The sequence below is a fragment of the Mixophyes fleayi genome, chromosome 12, assembly GCF_038048845.1.
Source record: "Mixophyes fleayi isolate aMixFle1 chromosome 12, aMixFle1.hap1, whole genome shotgun sequence".
In the NCBI taxonomy this organism is placed as follows: Eukaryota; Metazoa; Chordata; class Amphibia; order Anura; family Limnodynastidae; genus Mixophyes; species Mixophyes fleayi.
In genome coordinates, this window is record NC_134413.1 from 74,961,565 (window position 1) to 74,989,297 (window position 27,733).

General features: G+C 39.6%; 1 protein-coding gene across 1 annotated transcript; it reads right to left on the bottom strand.

The window, feature by feature from the left end:
* Window positions 1-4,638: 4,638 nt before the first annotated feature.
* Window positions 4,639-26,562, bottom strand: NES (nestin). The gene is made up of 4 exons (XM_075192655.1): window positions 25,661-26,562; window positions 21,428-21,552; window positions 15,542-15,615; window positions 4,639-14,817 (listed from the first exon to the last, which is right to left on the bottom strand). The coding sequence occupies exons 1-4, from the start codon at window positions 26,471-26,473 to the stop codon at window positions 6,680-6,682; spliced, it is 9,150 nt and encodes a 3,049-aa protein (XP_075048756.1). The 5' UTR covers window positions 26,474-26,562; the 3' UTR covers window positions 4,639-6,679.
* Between the last annotated feature and the right edge of the window lie 1,171 nt (window positions 26,563-27,733).

The following is a 27,733-nucleotide window of genomic DNA, read 5'->3' on the forward strand; positions in this document are numbered from 1 at the left end:
CAGGTACGTATATTCATAAGATCAGTACACTTTAATTGGTTCCGTAAATATATACCGGGAGTCTCTATCTATGGTAGTTATATTATACAGATGTCTTGTGATGGGGTCTTGAAAATACTAGAGATGAGCGGGCTCGGATTCCGCTAATCCGAGCCCACCCGAACAGTGCGGATCCGAACGGGATCCGAGCACTGTTCGGATATTTCCGGCGGGCAAAAAATTGAAAACGAGGCTCTGTCGTCCAAGTCTCGCGTCGAATCTCACGAGGGGTGGGGGGAGGGCCCAGAACAATTCCATCTTGTACCTCTTTTTTTGGCATTATGTGCTCAAGCTACCTCGGTGCAACCTTTTGGCCTAAAAACAATATTGTGAGGTGTTCAGAATAGACTGGAAATTAGTGGAAATGATTGTTATTGAATGTTATTTAGGTTAATAATAGCGTAGGAGTAAAAAAAAAACCACAAAACTGTTTTTTAGCACTTTTTATGTTTTTTTCAAAATAAATCTGAATCCAAAACCTTAAATCCGAACCAAAACCTTTCGTCAGGTGTTTTGCGAAACAAATCCGAACCCAAAACCTCAAGCAAATCCGAATCCAAAACACAAAACACGAGACACCAAAAGTGGCCGGTGCACATCCCTAGAAAATACCAACAATTCATAAATAGTGATCATATAAGGTAAGTGTATTGTGTTTCCATCATATGGACATGAGAATCATACAGTCACGTGTGGTTTACACAGATGAGATACAGGGTCAGTGTCACTTTGATGAGTATGTCATTATAATATGTCAGTAAAGACCCAGAGATCCACAGTAATAAGGAATATAAACAGTCCTGGTAAGTGTATTACTGTGTTAATCTTCAAATCACACGAATTGCCACGTTGGTATATAAATGGCAAATTATTTCATGTTTGTATACACCTGTTCTGCTGTACCAGTGCAAGGCTAGTATATCTCCTTTTTTTTGGAGTTTAAATACGTATAGCATCAGTTAAGGACATTCTACATGTGTTCTTGTATACGGATGGTACCATATATACATCTGTGCTGCTGAAGCAGTATTGCTGTATATCCCACAATAATTCTCATTGTTATGTGGCCACAAATTGGGTAAAGTCTCCAGTGTTCTAACATGTATAGCTGAAATTCATAACATTTTCAATAACTGGAGAATCTATAAAAATGTGATTATAGTATATCAATTATACAAGGGGGAGTGTAGCAAAATATTTTAGTAAAATAAAGTTTGTATTTGTTATATTTATGACAAAACTATCATAGTTGGCTACATATACCCTATTTCGTTTGGTATATATTCACTCAGAAACACAGACTTTTTCTGCAGCTGACATTCATCACAGCTGGTTAATTAGTTATACAAATCACAGTTCCAATGCTATTTCTCAGATGTTTGGCAGCCAGGACTGATAGATAAATCTTAAATTATATGAATATTTTCATATATTTTTCCTCTAATTTTTATGGGATATTTTTTATACTGTCACAATTTGTTTTGTGTTTCTAGTGATCTGACACAGACAATAGAGACCTAGTTGGATTGATTTATAATAAAAAAAATCCTTTAAGAACTTCATCACAGTATATCTGCTTTAATTTCTGTTAATGACATCTTTAATTATCTACCACTAGATTCATATAGAGAAGTTCCTTAATAGAGCAAAAATTATATTCTGATATATCTATGATTCTCTTATAACCAGCTAGACGCTGGACTCCCTGCTTGACCTGATTCAGACTTCTTCTAAAAACACCACCTGACATACATTTCACTAATTGCTTCTACTGTGAGGCAACCAGTGGGTAATTCGGGCTGGTTATTTAAGTAACTATCCACCAATAGGTACTTCATAATTTGATTGGCATAAGTTTCAACCAATGAAATGAGTTTTATTGTACATTTTATTTAGACTATATATATATATATATATCAGCAGTTTTATAGCAGTTTATGATCCCAGGCTATGAATGTAGTAAACAGATAATTATAAAGGCATGCAACTAGTAATAAAAATGGTAATAGAGAAAGAGCCAGAGATAAGCAGACAAGATGACACAAAATGACAAAAAAACATAAATAAAATTCAGACATGACGTATTGGAATATAGAATTGATTCAAATAGGTTCTTTATAAAATGTTATTTAATGCATGTATATCTACCAATTATATATAATAATAATATTTAATATCACATGTCTTCTCATGTCATAAATATCAATTATATTTCATGTATATATATCATTGACAACACATTTGGACTCTAGATATACATACATTAAATAACATCTTATAAAGAACCTATTTGGATCTCTAATAAAAAAAATCTAATCTATATACTTCAATATATTGCATTATCAGCCTCACACTTGAATCAATTCTATATTCCAATACGTCATGTCTGAATTTTATTTATGTTTTTTGTGTAATTTTGTGTCATCTTGTCTGTACGAACTTCATTTTACTAAAATATTTTGCTACACTACCCCCTTTCTGACAGGTACCTATTTAAATAAATAAATATAAATATATATATATATATATATATATATATATATGATCAAGAAAGCATAATTGATATACTATAATCACATTTTTATAGATTCTCCAGGTATTGAAAATGTTATGGATTTCAGCTATGCATGTTAGAACACTGGAGACTTTACCCCATTTGTGGCCACATAACAATGAGAATTAATGTGGGATATACAGCAATACTGCTTCAGCAGCACTGATGTATATATGGTACCATTTGTATACAAGAACACATGTAGAATGTCCTTAACTGATGCTATATGTATTTAAACTCCAAAAAAGGAGATATACTGGCCTTACACTGGTACAGCAGAACAGGTGTATATAAACATGAAATAATTTGCCATTTATATACCAACGTGGCAATTCCTGTGATTTGAAGATTAACACAGTAATACACTTACCAGGACTGTTTATATTCCTTATTACTGTGGATCTCTGGGTCTTTACTGACATATTATAATGACATACTCATCAAAGTGACACTGACCCTATACCTCATCTGTGTAAACCACACGTGACTGTATGATTCTCATGTCCATATGATGGAAACACAATACACTTACCTTATATGATCACTATTCATGAATTGTTGGTATTATCAAGACCCCATCACAAGACATCTGTATAATATAACTACCATAGATAGAGACTCCCGGTATATATTTACGGAACCAATTAAAGTGTATTGATCTTCTGAATATACGTACCTGACCAAGACTCCGAAATTTTAATATTTCACTTTTTAACCATACAGTTTTATTTGCATGACTAATAAATAGTAGTTTTATTGTGTAGTGTCAATTTATTTTTTTGTTCATTTCTATCCACTCTTGTTATCCACAATGAAGTGTCCCTTCAACAATACAGGATTTTCTCCATGAGTGTGCCTTCCATACAAGTAGTACTTCTCCTTCTCTCCTATTATATACTCTTTCCATGAATGTAAAGCACTCCAAAGCATGCTGGCATTATATAGATAAATAATAATAATAATATATAGTGGCTATCAACTACTGAACTTAGTTCCCTTGGCACCCATGGGTGGAAGTCATCCAGGCCAGATGCTTTATCTGCCTTAATCTTGCTTAGGGGTAACTGCAGCTCCTCCTGTGTTAGACAAGTAACATGTAATGTTGTGTATGGGCTATTGCTACACAATCTATTTGCTGCCGTTCCACCTTTGTGAATACAGAAGAAGAAATAATAAATAAATAATATATAGTAACAAATAATTATGTACATTACAAATGTTTAGGGGGTAGACTTGCCATCTTTAGCAGTCTGATGTTAAGCTTCACTTTTTCTAACCTGATTTCCTTTTTATATATTATGCTGTTAGTTTTAACCATTGAAATGCTTTATTTTCTTACTTTATTACCTCTTATACTTTGCTATGTAACACTTTGTTTGCCTGGTATTTCTAGAAATAACTTTGACATATGGGGGTAGATTTATCAAGCTGCAGGTTTGAAAATATGGAGATGACATTTTGTATAATGTACAAAATAAATGATAACTAGAATCTGATTGGCTGTCATAGTCAACATCTCCGCTTTTTCAAACCCACAGCTTGATAAATTTACCCCATGGTGCCTGATTCATTAAGGAACGTGACACCACTTACGTGGCAAATTTTGCTTTTTTTTCAGCCTTCGCATGTGCAAGAGTCATTAGAGAACAGATTACACCCTGATGCTAAAGATCAGATGTAATATCTCAGACTTTGTGGTGCCAGCTAAAATCAGGGGGCTGGGTTAACCCCTGCCAATATGTGTCAGAAACAGTATGTAAAAGCTGTATTTTGTATTTCTACTGTATTATTTCATCTACACTTCTGGATGATCACTAGTACCTCCAACTAGTGTGTAAAGGTCCTTGTAGGACCCCTTGAGCAATAAACCATCACTGCTTTAAGATTAGGCCTGACACCTATTGGCTGCTGTATCCTGTGACCAACAGATAAGAGCTTACACTCTAATCCGTTCCCCGGCTATCCTGTGTTGAACCCAGCGTCCGATCACAAACAGTAAAAACATTGCACATGCCGGGAAATAAAATAACAACAGCAAGACATGATAAAATATCGACTACGTTTTAATTCATCGTAGTGAAGCCACATAGCTACACGGTTCTGATTTTACATTCCATCTGTGTTTCCCAGACGTACAATGCTAAGTAGCCGTAGCACATTCATTTGTTTAGTGGGTGCAGTATCCGCCACAGTCTTACAGATACCACATTAGGCACATTAGCGGTGTACACGTTTGGAAGATAGTTTATAAAGCCAGACATCTGTCATCTATAACACAACAGCACGCCCGGTTCCGATCATAGAACGTTCACACGAACCAAACATGTCCTCAGTTCTGAAAACATCTGCAGTGTGTAAGCAAAGCTGAGAGGACGAACATATGAGTATTAATACTGACAGGCGTTTGAACAAAATTGCTGTTGAATTTACGGGTTTGGGCTTATTAAATAAAAATGATGGCGGAGTTAGAATGTGTGAGCTGTAACCCATAGCAACCAACCAATATTAGCTTGACTACGCTAGACTGCTAACTGATTTCTGATTGGCTGCTGCGAGTGACATCACTGTGTTGCCCTAAGCACCATGTTAGATAAGTCCTAATATAGTTTTTAGGCAGGGGAGGGAGATAATAAATATGTGTAAGACAGAAATACATGTAGTTTTGTAACAGGAGCAAATGAATTGTCGACTGCTGATCATAAACGGTCATTACAATTCCGAAGGCAGCTTTAAACAAATCCTATCATGCATTTTAACCAAACTATCAATCTCTGGTCTGATTTATCTAGGTTTGGTTTGCTTTTGAAGCCAGAGGTAGTCAAGCCTAGGCCCTCCACCTCTTGTGGAACCATAAGTTCAAGCGAAGCCATTGGCCAGCAGAGCATGCTGGGATTTGTGGTTCCCCAACAGACGAAGAGCCACAACTTGCCAGAGCCTGCAAGTACGGAGAACCTGTCGTTTTCTGGATGTTGATGAAATATTCGTAGTACCAATGATGGTACTACGAACAGAGGACATCTAGATAAACATTATAACCGCCTGAGTCCTTAGTCAAAGAAATATTTTTTGAAGATGCTGTAGCTTGAGTATATCTCGTTTAAGTGTTACCGTTCCTTTAAATAACATAACAGGAACATCACTTTGTCATATTTAAAGAGCACACACAGGGGAGGTGGCCATTTTGTGGCCTGAACCATTGTTCATGAGATTGCAGTCTAGCAATTCGCTAGGAACTAATGAGGCACTTAACGAGTCATATTCATGAGGCACCGGCCCTTCACAAACTTATAGGCTGCATTTTCATGCGATATTGCTTGGGGCTACAACAAAATGGCTACCTCCACTGAGCGTAAGCGACTGCTGCATTTTAAAGAGCTATTCTGAGCCTACCCAGCAATATTGTGGCCTTTTTTTTTTTTTATCTTTCATATAATAAATTAATTGAAAATATGAGTACGACTTTAAATATGCTCAAAGCACAGAAAAATTATAGGCAAATGTGTGCCAGTGAATGCTCATATATAACAGAGACAATGTACCATGCAAAACACTTAATTAAACAGTCCGAACAGAAAAATAAAAAAGGCAATAACTCGGTAAATCATTGGCAGAATGAATATAGAGAGAGAGAGGTATCTCAAGGTGAATGATGCAACCTCTTACTCTTTAAAGGAAAAGAATTTGGAAACGTGAAGTTTATTTGAATTTCCAATAAACTTTGTTTTTGATTCACTGCTTACCGGTCTCACATAAGAGATTACATATGAAAATATGCCATTTTATGTATACAGGTTACTGTCTGTCAAATTGTTTCCTTGCCTGGTCAGCCAGCTACAAATATGTGTCCCCGGGGCCGGCCTCTTAAGTTTCTGATCCAGTTAGTTAGATGGACCCATTAAATGTCCCAGCTCTCCTTTGTGTCCATATACTGCTGGCACTGGTCTTAGAACATTGTTAGGACATTCAGTGTGGTTTGGACCTTTCATTGTTGATTTCTCCATAAATGGAACAAACACCCATTGTTGCCATGACTTTAAAATAAATACAGTTTTTTGCGTGTTTTATAAACAGGAACTTTTAGTCCAATTACTCATCCGATGACCATGGATCTTCTTTTTCCTGGTTAAATTTTAAACCCAACAAGCCTTGGTGTATCTCACCGGCTTCTTGATTTGTGGTGGTATCAACCGTAACATCTTCATCGACCAGAGAAGACTTTATTTGAGGTTGATCATTAAAATCATTATCACTAAGGTAGGGGTTTATTGCTTTCTTGGTATAAATAACACTCTTAGCAGCAGATTCAGCATATTCAACAGCAGATTGGATGACATTGTCAATTTCAGTGGCTTCATCAAATCGACCACCTTCCTTGAGCTCTGGTGTTTCAGGCGAAGAATGGAAAAGACCCTCAATTTTTCCTTCTGACATTGCAAATTTAATTACAGAATCTTCTATAATATCCTGAGTATGTGCATTTACAATATCGCCTTCCAACCTTACTATAGTCTTCCGTTCAGAAATGACTATTTCACGGTGTTCCTTGGTGGAATGTCCATTGAACATGTGGTCTCCTAAATCGAGTGTGGCCTGTACAATGGTATGGTGATGTAGTCCGTTCACCGTGTTGGTATCTATTTGATTTTCTGTTGTGTGTTCCGATACAGCTTTATCTTCCTGAAATGCTCCTCTCTCTGATTCAAAAGAAGAATCACTGCTTTCACCTGTAGTGTCTTTCTCTTCATCAGATGTCTGGGATTCAGACCGTTCTGAAAGACTAGCATTGGGTACTGGTTCGAAAGTTGATAATGTTTCACTTTCATATGTATCTTTAATGTCCACATTTTCAAATTCTGTTCTCTTGAGTTCTTCAGAACTCTCCGTAACTTTCCCACCAATCTTACTTTCCTCAGCAATTCTGTTTATTTTGTCTTCCGGCTCAAGAACGTAGCTCACAGTACTCACGGTGCTCACGTTTGGTGAGCTATCATCTGAAGATACAGGGTCATCACTTTCTGAGATTGTATTTTCTACCTCTACATCTTCTTGAGTATTGTCCAAACTTGTTGTATACTGTATTTCAGATTCTTCACTGGGTACATCTGTACTTATACTATAATCTCTTACTTGCAAAGACTCAATAGCAAGTTCTTTCTCGGTAGGAACATCTGTAATTTCTAAATCATCTTCCTCACTTTCATGCTGGCAAGAGCCTCTATTATGGACTCTATTGTCTTCTTTTGTTTCATTATTGTCACCACCCAGCTCTGTTTCCTGCTCCAAAATAATTCCTTTTGTGACCAAGTCAGTTTGCTCCTTAATTATATATGCTTCATCTTCTATTGAATCTACATTGACTCCTGAAGAGTTCAAATCTTGGTTCAGTACTGCAATCGTATCTTCAGCTGCAGTTGTTTTGTCAGCATGTGGAACAGGAAATAATTCTGTCTCATGGTGTTCTGGTGGCCGAACCAATTCAGTGGCTTCAGTTAAACAAATCTTTTCATGTGTACCGTCTTGTAGTTCTGATGTCAACTGTACCCGGTCTTCTTCGAACTTCTCAAGTTTCTCTGTGGAGTCAGATAACGGCAGAATTTGCTCCAACTGGCAATCATTATCTGTTTTAAATTCACTCTGCTGAGAATAAATTGAGACCTCTTCCTGTGAGTTCATGGATTCTTCAGATTCAGAATTTTCATTTTCCAACTTGCTGACCGCTAGATATTCGTACTGCTTCAGCTGCTCAAGAACTGGGCTATCACTACCCAATGTTTTGGAAAAGTTCTTAGCTAAAACCTCTGGCTCCTCTTTGTGTTCCACAACATTATCTGCAAACGCTATCTCAAGCTGATCTTTAGGTCTTCCATTTTGTTGCTCAATATATTCCGCTTCAATATTGCATGCTTCATCTTCTTTGCTTAAACTGGAATGCTCATGTTCTTCTGTGATTATTTGTGACGACTCTGACTCCAAAATACTGTCTAACACCTCAATGGTTTGCGTTTTTTCCTCCATGTATTCAGGAATTTGTGGCTCTGTGATATCTTTGGGTTCTTCTGATGAGAAAATGACCCCATTGTCTGCTAATTCATCAAATTCATCATCAAGGCTAGGTAATGGCGTTGTGTCTGGGAGAGTTTGCTCCAACTGATAGTCTTTACTAATTTCAAAATCTTCACTCTGTTGAGAATAAATTGAGATATCTTGTGAGTACAATGAGTCCTCAGATCTAGAGTTTTCATCCTTCAGGTTACTAGCAGCTGGAATATCTTCAATATCACTCTGCTGTTCAGTGAGTCCTTCAAAAGCTAATATCTCAGTGGGGTTCTCCTGTAATAGTTCCTGCACCTTCTTATGTTCCACAAAGATATCTTCAGACTTTGTTCCAAGCTCTGCTGTAGACTGTTCCACCCTTTGTACATTACATTCTTGTTCCATATATTCTGATTGGTTCTCTTTGTCTAAATTGGATGAGTTATGTTGTTCTGCGGGAAATTCTTGGTCTACATCTTCATTCCCAACATTTTCTGCCTCAACGATTGACTGTTTTTGTTCTTTTTCTGCAATGTCTTTGTCTTCTGAAATGGTCTCTTCCACAGTTAGATTATCATGCTTAATATTATAATTACCCAGGTTGAAATTTTCCCATCTTTTTTCGTCACTATCTAGGTGGTCAAGAGGAAATGACTCTATATCATTTAAATCATCTTCTTTCAGACTGGAAGATTCAAGGTCATGGTCCGAAACACCATCAGAGGGAAACAATTTGGGCTCTTCCCTTTCATCTGAAGTATCGTAAGATGTTTTTTCTTCTTCATTCACCTGTGATGAAATTAGAGAGTCATCTTCTGTGTCTCCTGTATTTGGTTCAGTAAGGTGCAGAACCTGCTTGCATTCCTCAACATTCTCCTTAAATGTTGCCTCCACAGTTTGGTACTCTAGTGATGCCACTATTTCTTGTCTTTCAAGGTGTACTGTCTGACAACTCATAACTTCTGTAATAACCCCACATTTTTCAGTGATGTTTTCTGCAACTATTTTTTCAAAGCCCTCGTCTGGACTGTCATCATCAGTTTGTGAGATGTCTAGATTGCTTTGGTCTTCATGAGGTTTCACATAGAATTCCGTATCACTGTCTTTGTTTTGATCTTTCAGAGAATTCTGTTGGTCCTCCAACTCAAAATCGGGTATGACCCATTCCTGCTTTCCTACCAGGTTTACATTTTCCCATCTTTTCTCGTCAGCATCTACATCTCCACTTGATTCTGTTTTTTCTGTACACAACTCATCGCTCTGCTGTTGTGGTTCAGGTTCAATTCCGTCATCGTTTTCACTTGTGAACCGAAGATTGTTTTGAATGATATTCAACGAGAACGCAATATTTTGCTCAACATCCGATTCTTTTTGGACTGCTTGGTTGATCTCCTCATTTTCAGTGAGTGCTTTGTATTCTTCTGTCGTGGAAACTACTTCAGATCTCGCTTCACCATCTTCTTTTTCACTACCTGATTGGATTAACTGGTCATCTTCTTTTTCCTGCTGATGAGATATTTTGGTCTCTGTATCACTGAGATGGTCTTTGACGGGCACTGGTTCCTGGTCAGAATCTTCCACATTATGGCTTTCCAGTTTCACCTCTGTCTCATTTTCTGGTAACTGACTTTCTTGTGCTGCATTTGTTTGTGTAAATATGGTCTCCTCAACAACATCAGATTCTTCTTGGACCGATTGCTTTGTCATTTCATTCTCCTCGGATGTGGTGTATTCTTCTGTTGTAAGAACTACTTGATATCTATCTTCATTCTCTTCTTCTCCACCTGTTTGGCTTAAATATTTATATTCCTGCAGGGAGCTCATTGTGGCCACTGAATCACTCACATTGTCATTGTCAACTTCCGACACCTGGTCGCTGTCGTCCGTTTTATGGCTATCAAGTTCCGCCTCTGGGTTAATGGCAATGCAAGACTCGGACTCACCTTGAATGAGTGGTTCAGGCTCACTAAGCTGAGTGTTATTTTCTGTGTTTTCACTTCCAATAAGACTTTCCTCTGCCTCATTTCCTAGTAATTCCCTTTGAGATCCTGTGTTTGTCGACACAAATTCATCTACATCAGCAAAATATTGATCCAGATCAAATGGTTGTTGGACTGATTGATTGACCTCCTCATCCTTCTCAACTGCAGTGGATCCTGCTGCTGTGGAGACTACTTCTTCATTTTCTTTACTTATTTCTTTTTCCCTACCTGCTTGGATTAAATCTTCATTTTCACTTCCCAGTTGAAAGCTAATTTTGGCCTCTGTAGAACTGTCATGGTTATTCCCAAGTTCTGGTTCGTGTTCTTCACCACCTGATATTTCCAGTTCTACTTCTTTATTAAATGAAGTGGAATCACTTGATTCGTGATTGCCCGTGTTATCACTTCTAATAAGACTTTCCTCTGCATCATTTTCTGGTAACTGACTTTCTTGTACCATGCCTGTTGGTGTGGCTTTGTCTTCATGTTGCTCTACATCGATTTCGGATTCACTTTGAAGTGATTGCACGATCACCTCAGTCTCAATTGATTGGCTGTACTCAACAAGAGACTCTACCATGGAAACCACTTGATTATTTTCTATACTTAAGTCTTCTCCGACATTTAACACAGAACACTCCAGGTGTACAGGACTTGTGTTTTCTTCATCACCAAGTGATTGTCTAGAGTGCTCTTCACAGAACGGATTAACACTTTGCTCTTCATCAAATGATTGCGCTGTCATATAATTTCCTGCATTGACAAATGACAAAGGAGTGTGTTCGTCCATTTTCAACTGTTGGCCTTCTTCTTCCGCATCATTTGTAGCAAGACTTCCTTGTTCTCCATCTGGCAATTGTCTATTCAGTTCAGACATTAATTTGACACTTTGTTCCTTAGCATCAATTAGCTCAATTTCTTTTTGTATTTCCTGGTTAGTCTGCAAACTATCTTCTACTTCTTTATCAGATATAGTGCTATTATCTTGTATGACATCATGTACTTGGTCGTCTTTTTTATCGAATGACTGAGCACTGTCATCCTCATTACTTGGTTCTTGACAATCGACTTCTGTATCATGAGTACTTTGTTTGTCTTCTGGTAGCTGAGTGTCCTGTTCAACTGCTAAACTGATATTGTCCAACTCAGAATCACTTAGTTCAAAACTTTCCTGTTCTTCCTCTTCTGAGTCCGGGCTATCTGGAAAAGTCTCTGACGATTGGTAGGTGTCCTGTTTAATATTGCTTGATAAACCGGCAACTTCTTCGACCTCTGAAGATACAATGCTTTGTTCGTTGTCGATAATCTGAAGAGTATTTCCATCACTAGCACTTAGGTTGTGAATTTCTTGCTCTGTGTTCCTCAAATCCAAACTTTCTGGGTCTTTCTGACTGTCCTCTGTCTTTTCAGATAACTGGTCACTTTCTTGCTGAATATCTTTCACCTGAACAATGTCTACGTTATCATCTTGGAATTGCATGGCTTGGACATTAACATTTAGCTCTTGCGTAATTTCCTCTGTAACGTTGACTATGTCACTTCTCTGTTGTCCATCAGACACATGAGTATTTTGTTCTAGGTCCTGAAATTCTACATTTTCCAATTCTTCCTGATTTAGTAATTGGTTATTCTCAAAGCTCTCAGGTGCTCGTTTGCTGTCTTGATAAACATCTTTCAACTGGTTGATAACTTCTTGGTCATCATTTGTTTGGCTGAATTGTTCACTGGCGTCCTCATTACTCGGTTCTTGACCACTGACTTCTGTATCATGAATGATATGACTTATGTGTTTGTCTTCTGGCAGCTGAGTGTCCTGTTCATCTGCTAAACTATTCTTGTCCGTCTCAGGTTCACTTAGTTCAAAACTTTTCTGTTCTTCCTCTTTTGACTCTGGGCTATCTGGAAAAGTCTCTGATAATTGGTAGGTGTCCTGTTTAATATTTCTTGATAAACTGGCAATTTCTTCAACATATGATGGTTGGATGACTTGCTCGTTGTCGATACTCTCTTGAGCATTTCCATCACTGGAAACATCTTGGTCGTCATTTGTTTGGCTGGATTGTTCATTATCACTAGATTCATGAGTTATTCCATGTATATCGCTTATATTGTCTCTTTCCTGCTCTTCTCCAGAAGCTTGACTCTCCAACTCTTTGCTATTCAGCTCAAATTCCTCAGGCACTTGGCTGTTGTCTTGATAGACATCATGCAACTGGTTGACAACTTCTTGGTCATCATTTGTTTGGCCGGATTGTCCATCATCACTAGACTGATGAGTACTTCCATGTGACTCACTTATATTGTCACTTTCCTTCTCTTCTCCAGAGCTTTGACTCTCCTGCTCTGTGTCTTTCAACTCAAGGATTTTATGTTCCTCCTGATGTTCTGGTAGAATATAATTTTCATTGTTCAGTAACTGGCTACTATCCTTTATCAGAGCCCCTAAAATTTGAATCTCTTGTCCCACCGTCACTTCCTCCTCTAGAAGATGATTTTCAGATTCCACATGTTTTACGATGGAATCTTCCTGATCTACATTATGTAACTCATAATCATCCTGTGCTTCCAGATTTTCTTTCAAAATGCCTTCTTCGCTATCAATTAATTGGTTATCATTCTTTACAACACTTAACACATGAATTTCCTGATATGCCCTGACTTCGTCTGAAGGATATATTCCAGGCTCCACATGCTCTAATACATCGGTGTGTTGTTCTACACCAGAAAGCTCAAAAACTTTCTGTATTTCTTGATCAAGCTGAAGGCTCTCCAGTTTTCCATCAGTCCACTGGTCAACAGCATGTTTGATATCAAATGACTGTGGAGCATCAAAAATATCTTCATCTTGTCTGGCATTCTCAAGGTCACAAAGTTCTTGAATAGCTTCCTCTTTCTCAGAATGCTCACTCTTTTGTTCAATGTCATCCAATTCAAAACACGTCCGTTCTTCCTGAATTTCTTTTGTGATGTCTTCTTCATTATCTAACAACCGGTTACTGTTCTCCTTTAAAGCATTTAGGACCTGAAACTGTTGACCCACTGTCAATTCTTCATCTTGAAGGTCACCTTCAGTTTTAATATGTTCTACATCACTTATCTCAATTCCCCGATTGAGCTGCAAACTTTCCTCTTCTGTATTAGCACATTGATTTGTGTCCTTTGCACCATCACTTAAAGGGCCACCAATGTGTTCAATATTAAATGACCCAGTATCATTAAAATCCTTGTCTTTGAGACTGGAAGATTCAAGTCCATGGTCCGAAACACCATCAGAAGGAAACAATTTGGGCTCTTCCATTTCAACTAAAATGTTGTGAGATGTTTTTTCCTCTTCCTTTATCTGTGATGATATCAGTGAGTTATCTTCGGCGTCAGCTGTACTTGGTTCTGTAAAATCCACAACCTGTCTACATTCTTGTTTTTCAAAATATACTGCCTGGCAACTCATAATTTCACTAATAATCTCATGTTCTTCAGTGATATCTTCTGCAACTACATTTTCGAAGACTTCACCTGGACTGCCAATGTCAGTTTGTGGAACATTTAGATGGCTCTTGCCTTTGTGTGGTTTTTCATTGGACTGGGTGTCAAGGGCTTTGTTTTGATCTTTCGGAGAACTTTGTTGATCCTCCAACACAATATCGGGGATGTCCTGATCGTGTTTTCCTACTGTTTTCAACGAAGACTCCAGAAGATCTGTTTTTAACTGAGCACTTACAATTTCCTGTTCTCCCGGCAGTAGAAAATGACTCTCGACACCATCCTGGGATTTTGTTTCCTTTAATCTTGTATCTATTGTATCGTAAACATTTCTGTTCAAAACAGGATGATCATTCCTTGCGGTCTCCTCGGTAACAACTTTTGATGACCCTCGAGAATATGACTGAGAAATGGTCTCTACTTTACTTTTCCTGTAAATGTTTCCGGTTTGAGCACGACTCTCCAAGTTGCTTTCTACGGTAGGTAACGGTGTAGCTGCTTTAGCAGAAGGTGCTTTGGCATATTTTAGGCTTTGAGACTGAAGCACGGAGCTTACTTTTTGGAACTCTTTGGTAACAGGGCTAGCCCTACTTGAAAATGAGGTACTTTTCACATTTAGGTAGCGGTTTGGAGTTGACGTCTCTGCACTCTGTTTTTTGCTGGCGTTCTGTCGATAGTCCCTGTTGCCAGCCTGCCTTTTTCTGAGTGTCTTCTGCTCCAGCACCGAATCTAAAATAGGAGACAGAAAACGCAAAAAAATGAATTAACAATTTCTACAGGGGTAGCGAGTATGACTGTATAGTCGTTTAAAGAGAGAGCAGTACTATACCAAATGTATTGAACAGTTAAAGACTTTTGTTACATGTGGAAACTCTAGGATCAAAGCTTGGTTTTATTAATCTAATTAATGAATTAATCTTAATTAATTAATTTTATTAATCTATCTGCAGTCCCCCACAGTTACCCCACTAACAACAGGCATGAAGAATTCTGAAAGTGAGCAAGACTGACTCATGGTGGTCAGCTGACAGGATGGATGCCATGGCTCGTCCAATCATAAGTTGTGTGTAGAATCCATACAATACAGTTACACTTTAAATCTTGCCGTTCCATGGTAAAATGCGTTGGGTGGGTAGCGTCGTGAAGGCTTTATTGGAAGAATAGATAGAGCCGCTTGCACAAACTGTCAGTATGGCAGCTTTCATTAAATACCACTTAAACATTGGGGATTCCTTCAGGAACACTGGAATATAATATATAATATACTGCCGTGACTTAAAGCTTTTGCATTCAATGAGCAGGAGCAAGTCAAGATTATTTATTGCAGTATAACCAATGAATAAAACATTGAGCTGGACTGGGGGAAAGGTCTACAGTGTGCTACCAATCTTATAATATCATAAATCCACATGTAAGAAATAAGTGCCTTTGAAGAAACACAAGAGAAACCTACCATTAAAGGAAGAAGATCCTTTATAATCTGTATTTGGCGAGTATACTCTTGTACTCTCAGCTTCTAGCAGGGATCTGCAAGGAAGATAAAAACAGATTATTAGCATATTACCCATAAGGTTCAAAAGCAGTGAGGCATATGCAAATGCATTAAACAATGACACACGTATAAATAATAAGTACAAAATAATGTTATAATCGATTACAAAACTATAATTGCCAATGGCAACTCTCGCTGCTTAAATTGATCATTTATTAAAGCGACATTAATCTTCACTCAACTGTGGGTTTTGGCTGTATATCTTTGGTGCCTTCTCTCCAGGACGTTGCCATCATCGCACATGACCATTACCGACATGGTCCCCTTAAGGAGCAGTAGTCAAGCGTTTCCACACCAGACCGCACCAATCACCAGCACAGAGTAGTGAAAGTGATCGTAATGGGCCTCCTTGGGGTAGTGAGTAAATTAGAGATGCTCAGGCTCGGTTCCTCGAGATCCAAACACACCCGAACTTAGGGGATCCGAGTACCAAACCGAGCCGGCTCCGTACTGTCGCGCGCCCTCGGAATTGAAAACAAGGCAAAACGTCATTGTGACGTCGTCGGATCTCGCGAGTTTTGAATTCCTTTTTAAGATTGAACATAGCGGGGGGTGGGAGGTAGGACGGACCCCTATTTTTCTTTTCTGCCACTGCTGTGTGCCAATGTGTCCTAGATGTGCTAGGAACTGCCGTGTGTTTGTGTCGTTGCTCTGTCGCTTACCATCCAGCCAGGTCGCTGCAGTATTTATCCGAAAGTGTATGAAAATAATATTGTGATCTGTGAGGTGGTCAAAATTGACTGCAAATGACTTGAAATTAGTGTTATTGAGGTTAATAATAATGTAGGAACAAAAAAAGAGCAAAATTATGTGATTTTAGCATATTTTAGGATTTTTTCTAAATAATCCAAAACCAAGACCAAAACTAAAACACGAAGCTAATCCAGATCCAAAACCAAAACCAGTTCACAGGAGTCATTGAGCATCTCTAGAGTACATATAACAACAAAGTACAATTTTGTATTAAGGATTTATATCTCTTGCGTTGCAACATGGTTCGTCCGATGGGCTGACTGAGAAGGTGATAACTGCTTCCGAAATAGTGACTGGCAGTGATAGGAATTCTAGTGATGACATCACAGGGGATTTCCTTAGCTTTGCAGTGACCAATAGGCATGTAGGTAAGGTCCTTACTGGATTCCCAATGCCTCTATTACTGTTAGATTCAGTGTAACCTGGATCTAACAGCATATTGCAAATAACTCTTCTTCCTATCCTCTCTGCCCTACCCTGGAACAACAAAATAAAATGTGAACGGCTCACCTTCACAATCTTTATCATTTATGTTTTTACAACTTAATAACTATACACGCCCCCTTTTTGAGCCTTAAAGACCCAGAAGACAGTGTATAAATTATTATTTTTTTAAAACTTGGTTAAATTCACTATACTGTCAAAATTCCAAATTGCCCATGATCTTATATCCGCCATATATTTCAGTCCTTCTACCTCCAAAGAAAAATTAGTTTTCCGACTGCAAACGAAATAAAAAAAAAATCGATTTTGTTTCTTTTTACTGTTTGAAAGTTGTAACGAAAACGTCCCCTGTTGCATTATTTTACCCATGTTCCGTTTCGCCTACAGAAAGAGCGGGGGACTGTTGAGTGTGAGCTTTACACGCTCACACACGCTGGCTCTTACGGGTCCTTCAGACATCTACTTATCCCTTTCACTCCTTAGATTTATTCCCGATGACACAAGCGGTCCGATGACATAATGGAATGTCTAAAGAGCGAGATTTCTAGCTGCAGTCCAATGATCGGTATTATGATGCTAATGAAGCCCTTGCTTTTGTCTGAAGCCATCTGGGAGGCTAGTAGAAGGAGACATGGGGTGGAGGTTCGTTGTTGAGAGCAAATTCCCATGGATAAAATGGGATGATAAAAAGAAGGCAGCAAATGTATTCATGTAACCAACGCTTACAGATATTGTACATTATTAAGAATGCTTTGGGGGGAGGGGGAGGGGGTACAAAAGCTTTCTGAGCCTATGACACTAAGGGCCAGATTTACTAAGCTGCGGGTTTGAAAAAGTGGGGATGTTGCCTATAGCAACCAATCAGATTCTAGCTCTCATTTTGTAGAAAGTACTAAATAAATGAAAGCTAGAATCTGATTGGTTGCTATAGGTAACATCCCCACTTTTTCAAACCCGCAGCTTAGTAAATCTAGCCCTAAAAGTAATAGTTTCCCAGTTGTCACAGCCCTGATCCTTCATTTACACGGCTGATCTGTACTGGGACATCGGTGTGCGTCTCTCGCATTATTTTATTTTGGGATGACCCCCTGTAGGGATTTCTGTATGGTCCTATTGTCACACTGACAAAGGAAAGACTTGTCACCACCACACACACAATCCGCAGTCTCTCAGCACTGCGCCAACATCCCGCAATCTTTCATTAATTCGGCTTTGAGCTTGGAAACCTTATGTACTGTACAGTAAAAGCCAGAAGAAAATACAGAATGGCACATTGGTCTAGCAGAAAACAGATTACAGCGACTTATAAGGTATAATTGAAGGGGGGCTACACCCATGGCGATAATGCATACTTGGATAGTCTTTAACGCTGCATGTCGTTTCTGTGTCTTGTGGTCTTTTGGATGTGTTTAACTACAGTCTCAAGTTATTTATTTTCAGTTAAGCAGAAGAAGGCTGCCAATTTAATTGTAGAACTTAATTATTCATTATATACCGCTCTGTAAGGGTCATTAACAAACTTCAAAACCTTTAGGTTCATTGATGTCTAATATTAATTATGAGAGGGAAGGGATATTCAGGGGGTAAATGTATCAAAGGTTACAAAGTATTTAGTGGGCTGTGTGATCAGTCACACAACTATGTTGGTCAGAGGGATGATGTCTTGTGTTAGCTGTGTAGAGGGTGGTAATAGGGTAACCTAGGGAGATTAAGAGGGTGGTTGAGGAATATTAAAAGCTTGCCTGAAGTGGGTTTTCAGAGAACGCTTGAAGGATTGAAGACCAGAGGAAAGTCTTACTGTGCGAGGGACACAAAGTGGGTGCAGCCCGAAAAAAGTCCTGTAACCGGGATGTGATGAGAGTGGAAGAGAGACGCAGATCTTGTACAGAACGGAGGTGTCGAGCTGGGAGATATTTTGAGACAAGTGAAGAGATGTATGCCGGTGTAACCAATCACATTCTAGCTATCATTTATCTAGCATATTCCAGACGTTTAAAAATAATTGGCAGTTAAAGAGTTACTTTAAGGGGGGGATTCAATTCGGCGAGAGGTGTGTCCGGAACGTCCTCTCGCCGATGTTACGGCAGGAATCTCCGCTCTTTTTTCCTCGCATCCCACAGAGGTGCGAGGAAAAGTGAGCGGAGATTCCTACCGTAACTGCCGGCAATGTGCCGGTGATGTCCCTATGCCACATGGCCGGCGATTGAATCTCCCTCTAAGTGTTAAACTTCCTAAGTTATTTAAAATACCGCGTACAAAAATAGAAGATTCTTGTCATTTCGCTGTGAAATCTCTATGAGAATGTTCTACTCCCGTGATTTACAAGGCAGCGATCTTATAAACAAACTTGCTCCATCATTAGGCAGGTTTAGAGTTTCTACTTTTCATGCCGTTAGAACTATTTTTAGCATTGTTAGGATGATAACACAAATTATCAATCTTGTTGCTGATGGTTTCATTACTTGGCTTATGTTACGCGTATGACACAGTCTGCACTGCCCGTTAAAAGAACAAATCAGATATAAATAGGTGATAAAACATACAGGGAGTCATTTAAAGATGAAGAAACCATTGGACACATCCCCTGAGCGCATTTTAAACGTACCCCTCCCCACTTTATTTTTGGGCTTTGCTACAAACTCTAAATAGTATTTAAAAACCTAATTTTCAACCTTATAGCAATGATATTGCACGGCATTTATTTTAAAAAAAATTCATTCTGGGACAGCAGCCCAACTGTACTTTCTGCTCAGACACAAAGCAATTTTGCAGTAGAATAGTTACCAGAGCAGAGAAGAGAAAGGATACGGGCAGGGATCCGAAGATCCTTCTAACGCAAAGCTTTCCCCATAGCGTAGAACCTTCAGATGGCGTTAGCTCCGAAAAGCTAGGCTTTTTGGAGCTTGTTGAATTGGCCCAAACTGTAGCCCTCATTGAAAATTATTAATGCGAAAGTTAGCGTAATGCGGGAGATACACTATATGGACAAAAGTATTTGGCCACACCTGTTAATTATTGAATTGAGGTGTTTCAATCAGACCCGTTGCCAGATGTGTATAAAATCCAGCACCTAACCATGCAGTCTCCATTTGCAAACATTTGTGATATAAAATGGGTCGTTCAGAAGAGCTCAATGACTACAAGCGTGGTACTGTGATAGATGTCACCTTTGCAATAAGACGGTTCTTGAAATTTCATCCCTGCTGGATATTCCACGGTCAACTGTAAGTGATATTATTAGAAAGTGGAAGCTTTTAGAAACAACAGTAACTCAGCCACAAAGCGGAGGACGAAGTAAAATCACAGAGCGGGGTCTACGACTGCTAAGGCGCATGGTGCGTAAAAGTCGCCAGCACTCTGCTGATTCCATAGCTGAAGAGTTCCGAACTTCCACTGGCATTAATGTAAACACAAAAACTCTTTGGCGGGAGCTTAATGGAATGGGTTTCAATGGCCGAGCAGCTGCATGCAGCCTCACATCACCAAGACCGATGTCAAGCGTTGGATGGAGTGATGTAAAGCACACCGACACTGGACTGTGGAGCAGTGGAAACGTGTTCTGTGGAGTGACCAATCACACTTCTCTGTTTGGCAGTCGGATAGGCGAGTCTGGGTTTGGTGGATGCCGGGAGAACGTTACCTGTCTGACTGCATTATGCCAACTGGGAAGTTTGGTGGAGGAGGGATAATGGTATGGGGCTGTTTTTCAGGCTTTGGGCTAGGCCCCTTATCTTCAGTGAAGGGCAATCTTAATGCTTCAGCATACCAAGTCATTATTGCTTAATAAATAAGCCCCTTAGTGCTTTATGGAACAAGCGTAATAAAAGTATTAAAAAATGATAGTTTTGCGTGATGGTTATGGAAAAGGACAGGGAAACATTTAAACATCCAAAGTATCACATTTTAGACTGGTTTGATGTATAGGTTTGGACTCTTTCCCTTATTTTTGGCTGGGATTAATGTCTGAGGATTCGAACCTGATCCCCACTCCTGAAATGTTATATCTCATGAAATATAATATAATGCGTGAAAGGGACTCATTATTTTCACCATGCTCAGTATTGTACCTTTTTATAAACCAGGTATAATGTACAGGTTTCACAAAATGAAATTAATTTTTGCATAGACAGTCTGAACAAATGGAAACACTTTAAAAATAAATACATTCAAGAAATAGCATTCATTTATACAACGGAAAGAGCATGATAATGGAATATCCTACTATTATTGTCTTTTTATTGTCTTGCTGTATAAACAGATCGATGTGATTTAAGAAAGGTCGGCTACAGCATATATTTGCACAAACAGGGCCGTTCATTGGTATATCCAAGTTTGTGGGATGAACTTTTACAGAAATATGGCAGCATGCAAAGTGCAACTTCTTTTAAAACATAGCGGTTCTGACATTAGCATTAGCATTAGCAGCTAGGAAAATGTTTCATAGCCGATAATGCAGTTTCAGCATATACATTATTATTTTTTTAGGTTTGGTTCAAATTTAGGACCAGTGAAATCTATTTTATTTATTTTTTTAAAGATTCTGGTGCATTACTGTCACAGACCTGCAGGTGGCAGCACAGTGTTACTTACCTGTATGTGGCCACTTCTAAGCTGAGGGACATCTTAAGGTGCATGAGCTGTTGTCTCTCTTCCAGGACCTGTGCAATTTGGACTCTCAAATCTTGTTTCTCCTTTTCCAAGGCTTCAATTTCCAGCTGGGGGGGGGATAACAAAACACATCACATCATTAAAATGTCTCGACTTACGTTAAACAAAATAAAGGCCACCCAATTTATTGCTACCATCTCTTCTTCTGCCTCCTCGCGGGGAAAAAAACAACTTGTCACTTTTCAATGTCATTATTTTCTATAAAAACACTATTTTATTTCAAAGTGACAGGTTCTTCTTAACCTGTATTAAAGCTGTTCCTAACCTAGCGCTGGAGAATTCGGCTAATATGTGTCAAGTGAGTTGGAAAAGATAGTAGTCTGGGTTCTCACATCCCCCTCCCTCCGCTATGTTTGTTAAGCAGACACGGCTACTGTTAGATCTTTACTTTGATGGAACGTTGCAGCTTTTTAGAACCCGGTTAAACTTTATCGAAGGTCATGTGACTGTCGTTCCCTTAAAGCTGATTGGCTGATAGAAGAGTTAGATATTGCTCAGAAGAGTGGGGGAAGGGTCGTTGGAGTGGACAAAACTGTATTGCCGGGGGCTGCGTGACCCGGAGATTGTGTGAGACGTCCCGGTGTTTAGAAGTGGCGGTTTGGAAAATGTAAGTGAATGAAAGGAGAAGTATGGGCAGCACGGTGGCTCAGTGGTTAGCACTTCTGCCTCTCAGCGCTGCGGTCATGCGTTCAATTCCCAACCATGGCCTTATCTGTGTGGAGTTTGTATATTCTCCCCGTGTTTGCGTGGGTTTCCTCCGGGTGCTCCGGTTTCCTCCCACAATCCAAAAACATATTGGTAGGTTAATTGGCTGCTAAAAAATTGTCCTTAGTCTCTCTCAGTCTGTGTCTGTGTATGTGTTAGGGAATTTAGACTGTAAGCTCCAATGGGGCAGGGACTGATGTGAGTTCTCTGTACAGCGCTGCGGAATTAGTGGCGCTATATAAATGATGTGAGTTCTCTGTACAGCTGCAAAAAAATAAATGCTGATTTATTAAAAAAAGAAGTAGCAGTAAATGCTTAACAATGTTTGCAAACCCTCTAATTATCAACATCTTTTAACAAAAAAAAAACTAGTATGGAAATGTTATTTAGAAGAAGCTGTTACTGGGTTGTACCAGTTTATTAATGATCGGCCCTTAACGTCAAGATGAGGAATCGGACACGACACAAGACCTCACAGGGATCCATGCACGTTCCTTCCGTTCTGTGGTCATTGACCAGTAGTACAATGCAATAAATGTTCTGGGCTTGTTCTGGGTGCATTGAAAAATCAACCAATATATGAGTAAAATTGATTAATTGGTCCTCTCTACCCCCCTCCCCTTCTCTCCCTAAATATGTACAGACCCCCCCCCCCCCCATAAAACTGCACTGACAATCACTGTGTACCACTTTCAGTAATTAGCCTTGTGCGCTTCGGGACTATATACTCCTTTCACCATGTCCCTCTAATAAGGTTAAGTGGACGAAATCAACTTAAGGCCACTAAAACGAGAGGCCATATGCCAGACCGATCTATAATTCAGCACAAAAAGACATCTGCTTCCTTTTACCAGCAAATGAAATTACTATGTAACCCCAGACTGGTAAATAATAGAAGGGATCTGTCCGTAGAGCAATCCCCGTAGGATCCTTATATATTCCTGCCAGGGTAGAGTGATTCGAGTCACGGCTCGCCGTCATGTCACCCACCGTACCAGGGCATTGTAAGATCTCACGCTGTGGCACTAGACTGCAAGCTCCTGAGCCAAGATTTTCTACTGTATCGCTATGTTGTGTACTTATTGGGATACAACATAATAGAAGAGATACCATTTGGATACAACATAATATAATTATTTGCTCATGATACAACTAGATTTTAAAATTACCTCCCACTACACCGTAGACTGTAAGCTCTTTGGGTCAGGGTTCTCTATTGCACTTTAAGTTTCTCGCTTTTCAATTGAATCTGTTGCGTCGTCCTATCTGTAGTTTTACTGTCGGCTCGTAAGTTTCCCCTTTAACACAAGTAGATTGCAAGCTCCCGGGGTCATATTTTTACATACCTTAATGGGTACTATATTAATAATTCTTTTGTGCACATAATTTAGCTATACATATGAAATCTACATTTCCGCTGAAGGGACTACATATATTTATTGTGAGCCCATTAAATAAGGGAGAGAGAGGCAAGGGGTCCATTCATTTAATTGGCCCATAACGTGACTCAGCTCCCAGCACAATAGACTCTTCCTTTCCCAGAGACATCTGCTCTTACTGTAACATATGTTAGTCATCCTGGATTCACAGCTTGCTCTGAGCCAGGGACAGTAGCAATGTATTACGTTGTTCAGCGCGCATAAGAATTCCCTGCACTGTTCCAAGATCCAAGGTATTTATATGTTAGAGAAACTACGGCTGCAGACTATTTTATTGTGGAAAATACAGATTATTTGATGCTCAGAGAATCGCTTCATTAGCCCAACCCCCTAAACTGTCATTACTATTTTTGACCAATGATAACACGGCATTGTGGCCCCGCTCCTCCATTCAGTATACAGAGCTGGCCGGGAGATTTGCCTGGACTCTCTGAAATTCGGGAGTCTCCCGGAAATTCCGGGAGAGCAAGCGACGATGCCTAACACACAGAGAAGGGTTCGTTTCAATTAAGTTCTCGTGTATGTTGGTTCAACCCGCCAAAATGGCCGACCTCTGCCGCCGTGCGGGGTGACAGACACATGATAAGCAAGCACGAGAGAGAGAGAGCTTCTAGACTCCCGGTACGGGCGGGCCAAGCTCCAGCGAGGCACGCCACCAAGTGACTGGTGGCGTGCCACGATGACGCAAAATCACCCTGCCACGCCCACTCGGGTGGTGATTCCATCCGCATCATCATAGGCCTTGCCCCGCCCACTCGATGGTGTAATATCACGGCCACATGGCCATCACATTCCCCAGAGGACAGATATAAAAAGAAATAATAAAAGTTGATTGGACAAATGAATCTGGTGCCCCCCTCCCCCCCCTTCCGCTTATTAGGCCTTAGACATAGATATCTCTGGATGTAAGATAATATCGCTGTGTAAAGGCCTTACAGTGATAAGGGGCATTAAGAGATCTCCCTGGCTGGTCGCTTCCTAGAAAGAGACCCCTGGCATTACATGCTTTAGTACGGATTACGTGATAAAACGACACAGCTTCTGTGACTCTGCAGTATCACATTCTGGTGATAAGTAAAATCCGCGTTGTAGCGTTAAGACTAAGCTGTGCCCACGGCATTAATACGCGCTAACTCGCTATCAGCACACTTATTTATTTCACACCACCGGGCATAAATACGTTCGCTGGCGCTACAAAGTCTAGGTGTATTATTTGCTAACGACGTACACGAATCCACAACAACCAATCAACAATTAAGCTCTCATTAATCTAATACAAGTTGAAGGCAACGGGAGCTATTTAGGAAGTGTAAAACACCAGCTAATGCCTTCTAGCCCTTTTATTTCTGTCTTTCTTCTGTGTTTCGCAGCCATGTCTCTGTATCATTCAGTCAGAGTGGCGTATTGCCATTGCCCACGGATACGGCACAGCTCAGCTTTGCCCTCTGCCTTGGATGTAATTGCATCCAAAGAGTGTCGTATTCAAAGGCAAGACAAATAGACAACCCTGGTGATATGACGTGGATGAAAAGCACAGATGAAAGCAAGAGAGTAATGTATTTAGTAAAAGCTGTATGAAGGCACATGTCTGACAATAAATTAAAGTCATGTGAAGGTTAAGAACCCTTTAAGTGAACAAATTATTAGTATGAACAGTAGGATTATCTGCAAACCATAATGGTGTAGGTTTATATGTTTTTAACAAAAAATAGGACAAAGGTCATCTTTACAATGACCCACCGCGGGTTGTGGTCACTATGTTGTGAAATACACTCTCGAAATCAATTCAATAAGTGGTTCATGTTTATACTTCATTAAGAACGCACTAAAGCATGCAGAAAATGCAAAGATTGCTTTTCCTGTGCCGTGGGAACCGTTTACAAACCCTGAAAGCAGATTATGTTAGAGTTTGTTATCTCAAACGACCATGAAGTGCTACATAGCTATGAGTATTGGAGAACGTGATTATATACTGATTTTACCGGCACTATTGTTTGGTTTGTTTACACACCTGTAGTTTCCCTTCTTCTTCCTGTTGGTCCAGCCACTGCCCGGAGAGTAGATCCTCCAACATATCTTTCCTGGCCTTCAGACTCTGCAATTCTCTGTCCAGGTTCTGCAGTTGCTGCTGACTGTGTTTGTTCTCATCCAAGACCTTCCTCAGGTTGTCGTTGGTCTGGGCCAAATTGGTTTCCAGAGCTGACACTTCGTTCTTGTACTCCTCCACAGCTCCTTGCCAGATCTGGGAGAGCTTGCTGGCATAGTCCTCCACGTTGACCGGTTTAAAAGCTACGGGAGCCACCTTGAAGTTCTCCAACCGTTGGGAGTAGCTTAAGATCTCTTCCTCCATCACAGCCTTCTCCTCGTCGTGAGTTTTGAGGATGTCCTCTATCTCTTCCTCGAGTTGAACAAGTCTATTCTTCAACCAGATCTGGGCTCTCTCTTCTTCGTCCAGTATCTTTTTGCTTTCAGATAACTCTTTCGTCACGTCTTCACGAGTTTGCTTTTCTTGCAAGCACAACTCTTTCACGTATTGTATTTCCCGATAAATGTCATCTCTGGCCATTTCCACCTGGACCATGTCCTGGTGACCGTCGTCCAAAGCGTCCCTCAACTTCATAATCTCGTCGTGATACTTTCTTATCAAGCAACTCTCGGACCTCGTGCTTTTTAGGTGGGTGATTTCTGCTCTGAGCATTTCATTCTCTTCTTCCAGAGATTTTACCCGGGAGAGATAACTTTCCAGACGTTTGTTCAGGCTTCCCATTTGAGAGGACTCTTCGGTCAGTGATATGGATGCCCGATAGGTCTCCATCCTCTTCATCAGCCTGTACTGAATCGCAGTGAATTTTTTCTTTCTAAGGATGTTTCTCTACCAGCCTTTAGGAGGTGGATGCTGGATGCTGGATGAGAGAGTGGCTGTGTAGGAGCAGAGCCAAGCTATTCATAAGCTGCATCTGGCCGGGGAGGGGACGTACCCAATTATAAGACACTGGTTAACCCTTCAGAGGATGTCCTGCAACTAGCTGCATCACATGACCAACACAGGCAGTATCAGGATGATAGACAGTCCTGTAACAATGTATACACCCAACACATAAATTAGACCTCATTTCCTAAAAAGTTATTTCCTGTCCAACAAAGACTATATTTTTAACAGCACAAGTAATTGAATCATTTATCTTACTATACAGAATGCAAAGAATAAATAATTTAGAGAATAAAGAATTTAGATACGTTGCTTATTTAATAATCTATACACAACTACTAGGAGGAGACCCCCACGCTTACAGCCAGGGATGGTGAATTCTTGGCACATTTCCATCCTCTCTATCAACATTTTTAATTCTTCACAATCACATCTCTATTTTTTTTATTTATGCTGTTTTTTTTTCGTTGTTTAATTATTTAAAACTATTTTGCAGATCCCCTGTGTTATCAGCAATCTCTTGATGTAGAGAATAAATAAACATAGAAGGGCAGGGGAGTAAGATTGGTCAGTGCTGTTGAAAGGTTTGGATATTTTCCTGATTGCATCATAGCATATGGACAAAATCTACCCCTAGCGCAAGTAAAGAAAAAAAATGCAAGGAATATGACAGAACATAACATAATGCAAAGATAAGAGACTGATTGCATTAACTTTGATAGCAGTCCAAATTTTAAACTCTTGGCTTTTCAACAAAATTAGTGCACGTATTGTGCCATCTTGTGGTGTGTTTGCATTACTGCATGCTGTGTCTTCTGAATGCAACATTGGTCTATTGATTCTAGACGGCTGGATTATAATTAAAGATAACTTTATAGCTGCAGTCATTTTGGTCCACTTGTGATTGAAAGTGCAATGTTTTTAAAATCTGCACATTACTGAACAGATGTGTATTTCTGCAATACTTGGGTGAATTTGCTCTAGGACAAACTGCATCTTATAATTATTAAACTGGTGAGCGAAGGGTTGATGATAGATACATGGACCTTCCACTGTCTCTCCCCATTCCAACCGTACCTCCGGTGAAATGCCAGTCACCAATGACTGATTCAATATAGGGGGAAAATGCAAAATTTGTAGAGGGGTGTTTCCACA

Bases quoted from the DNA above. Each gene is read 5' to 3' on its own strand.
- NES (XM_075192655.1), bottom strand. From the start codon at position 26,473: ATGAAGAGGATGGAGACCTATCGGGCATCCATATCACTGACCGAAGAG. The intron at 21,553-25,660 runs GTGTGTAAACAA...TCCCCCCCCCAG, and splicing joins AAGAAGAAGGGAAACTACAG to CTGGAAATTGAAGCCTTGGA. The intron at 14,818-15,541 runs GTAGGTTTCTCT...CTCCTATTTTAG, and splicing joins AGGATCTTCTTCCTTTAATG to ATTCGGTGCTGGAGCAGAAG.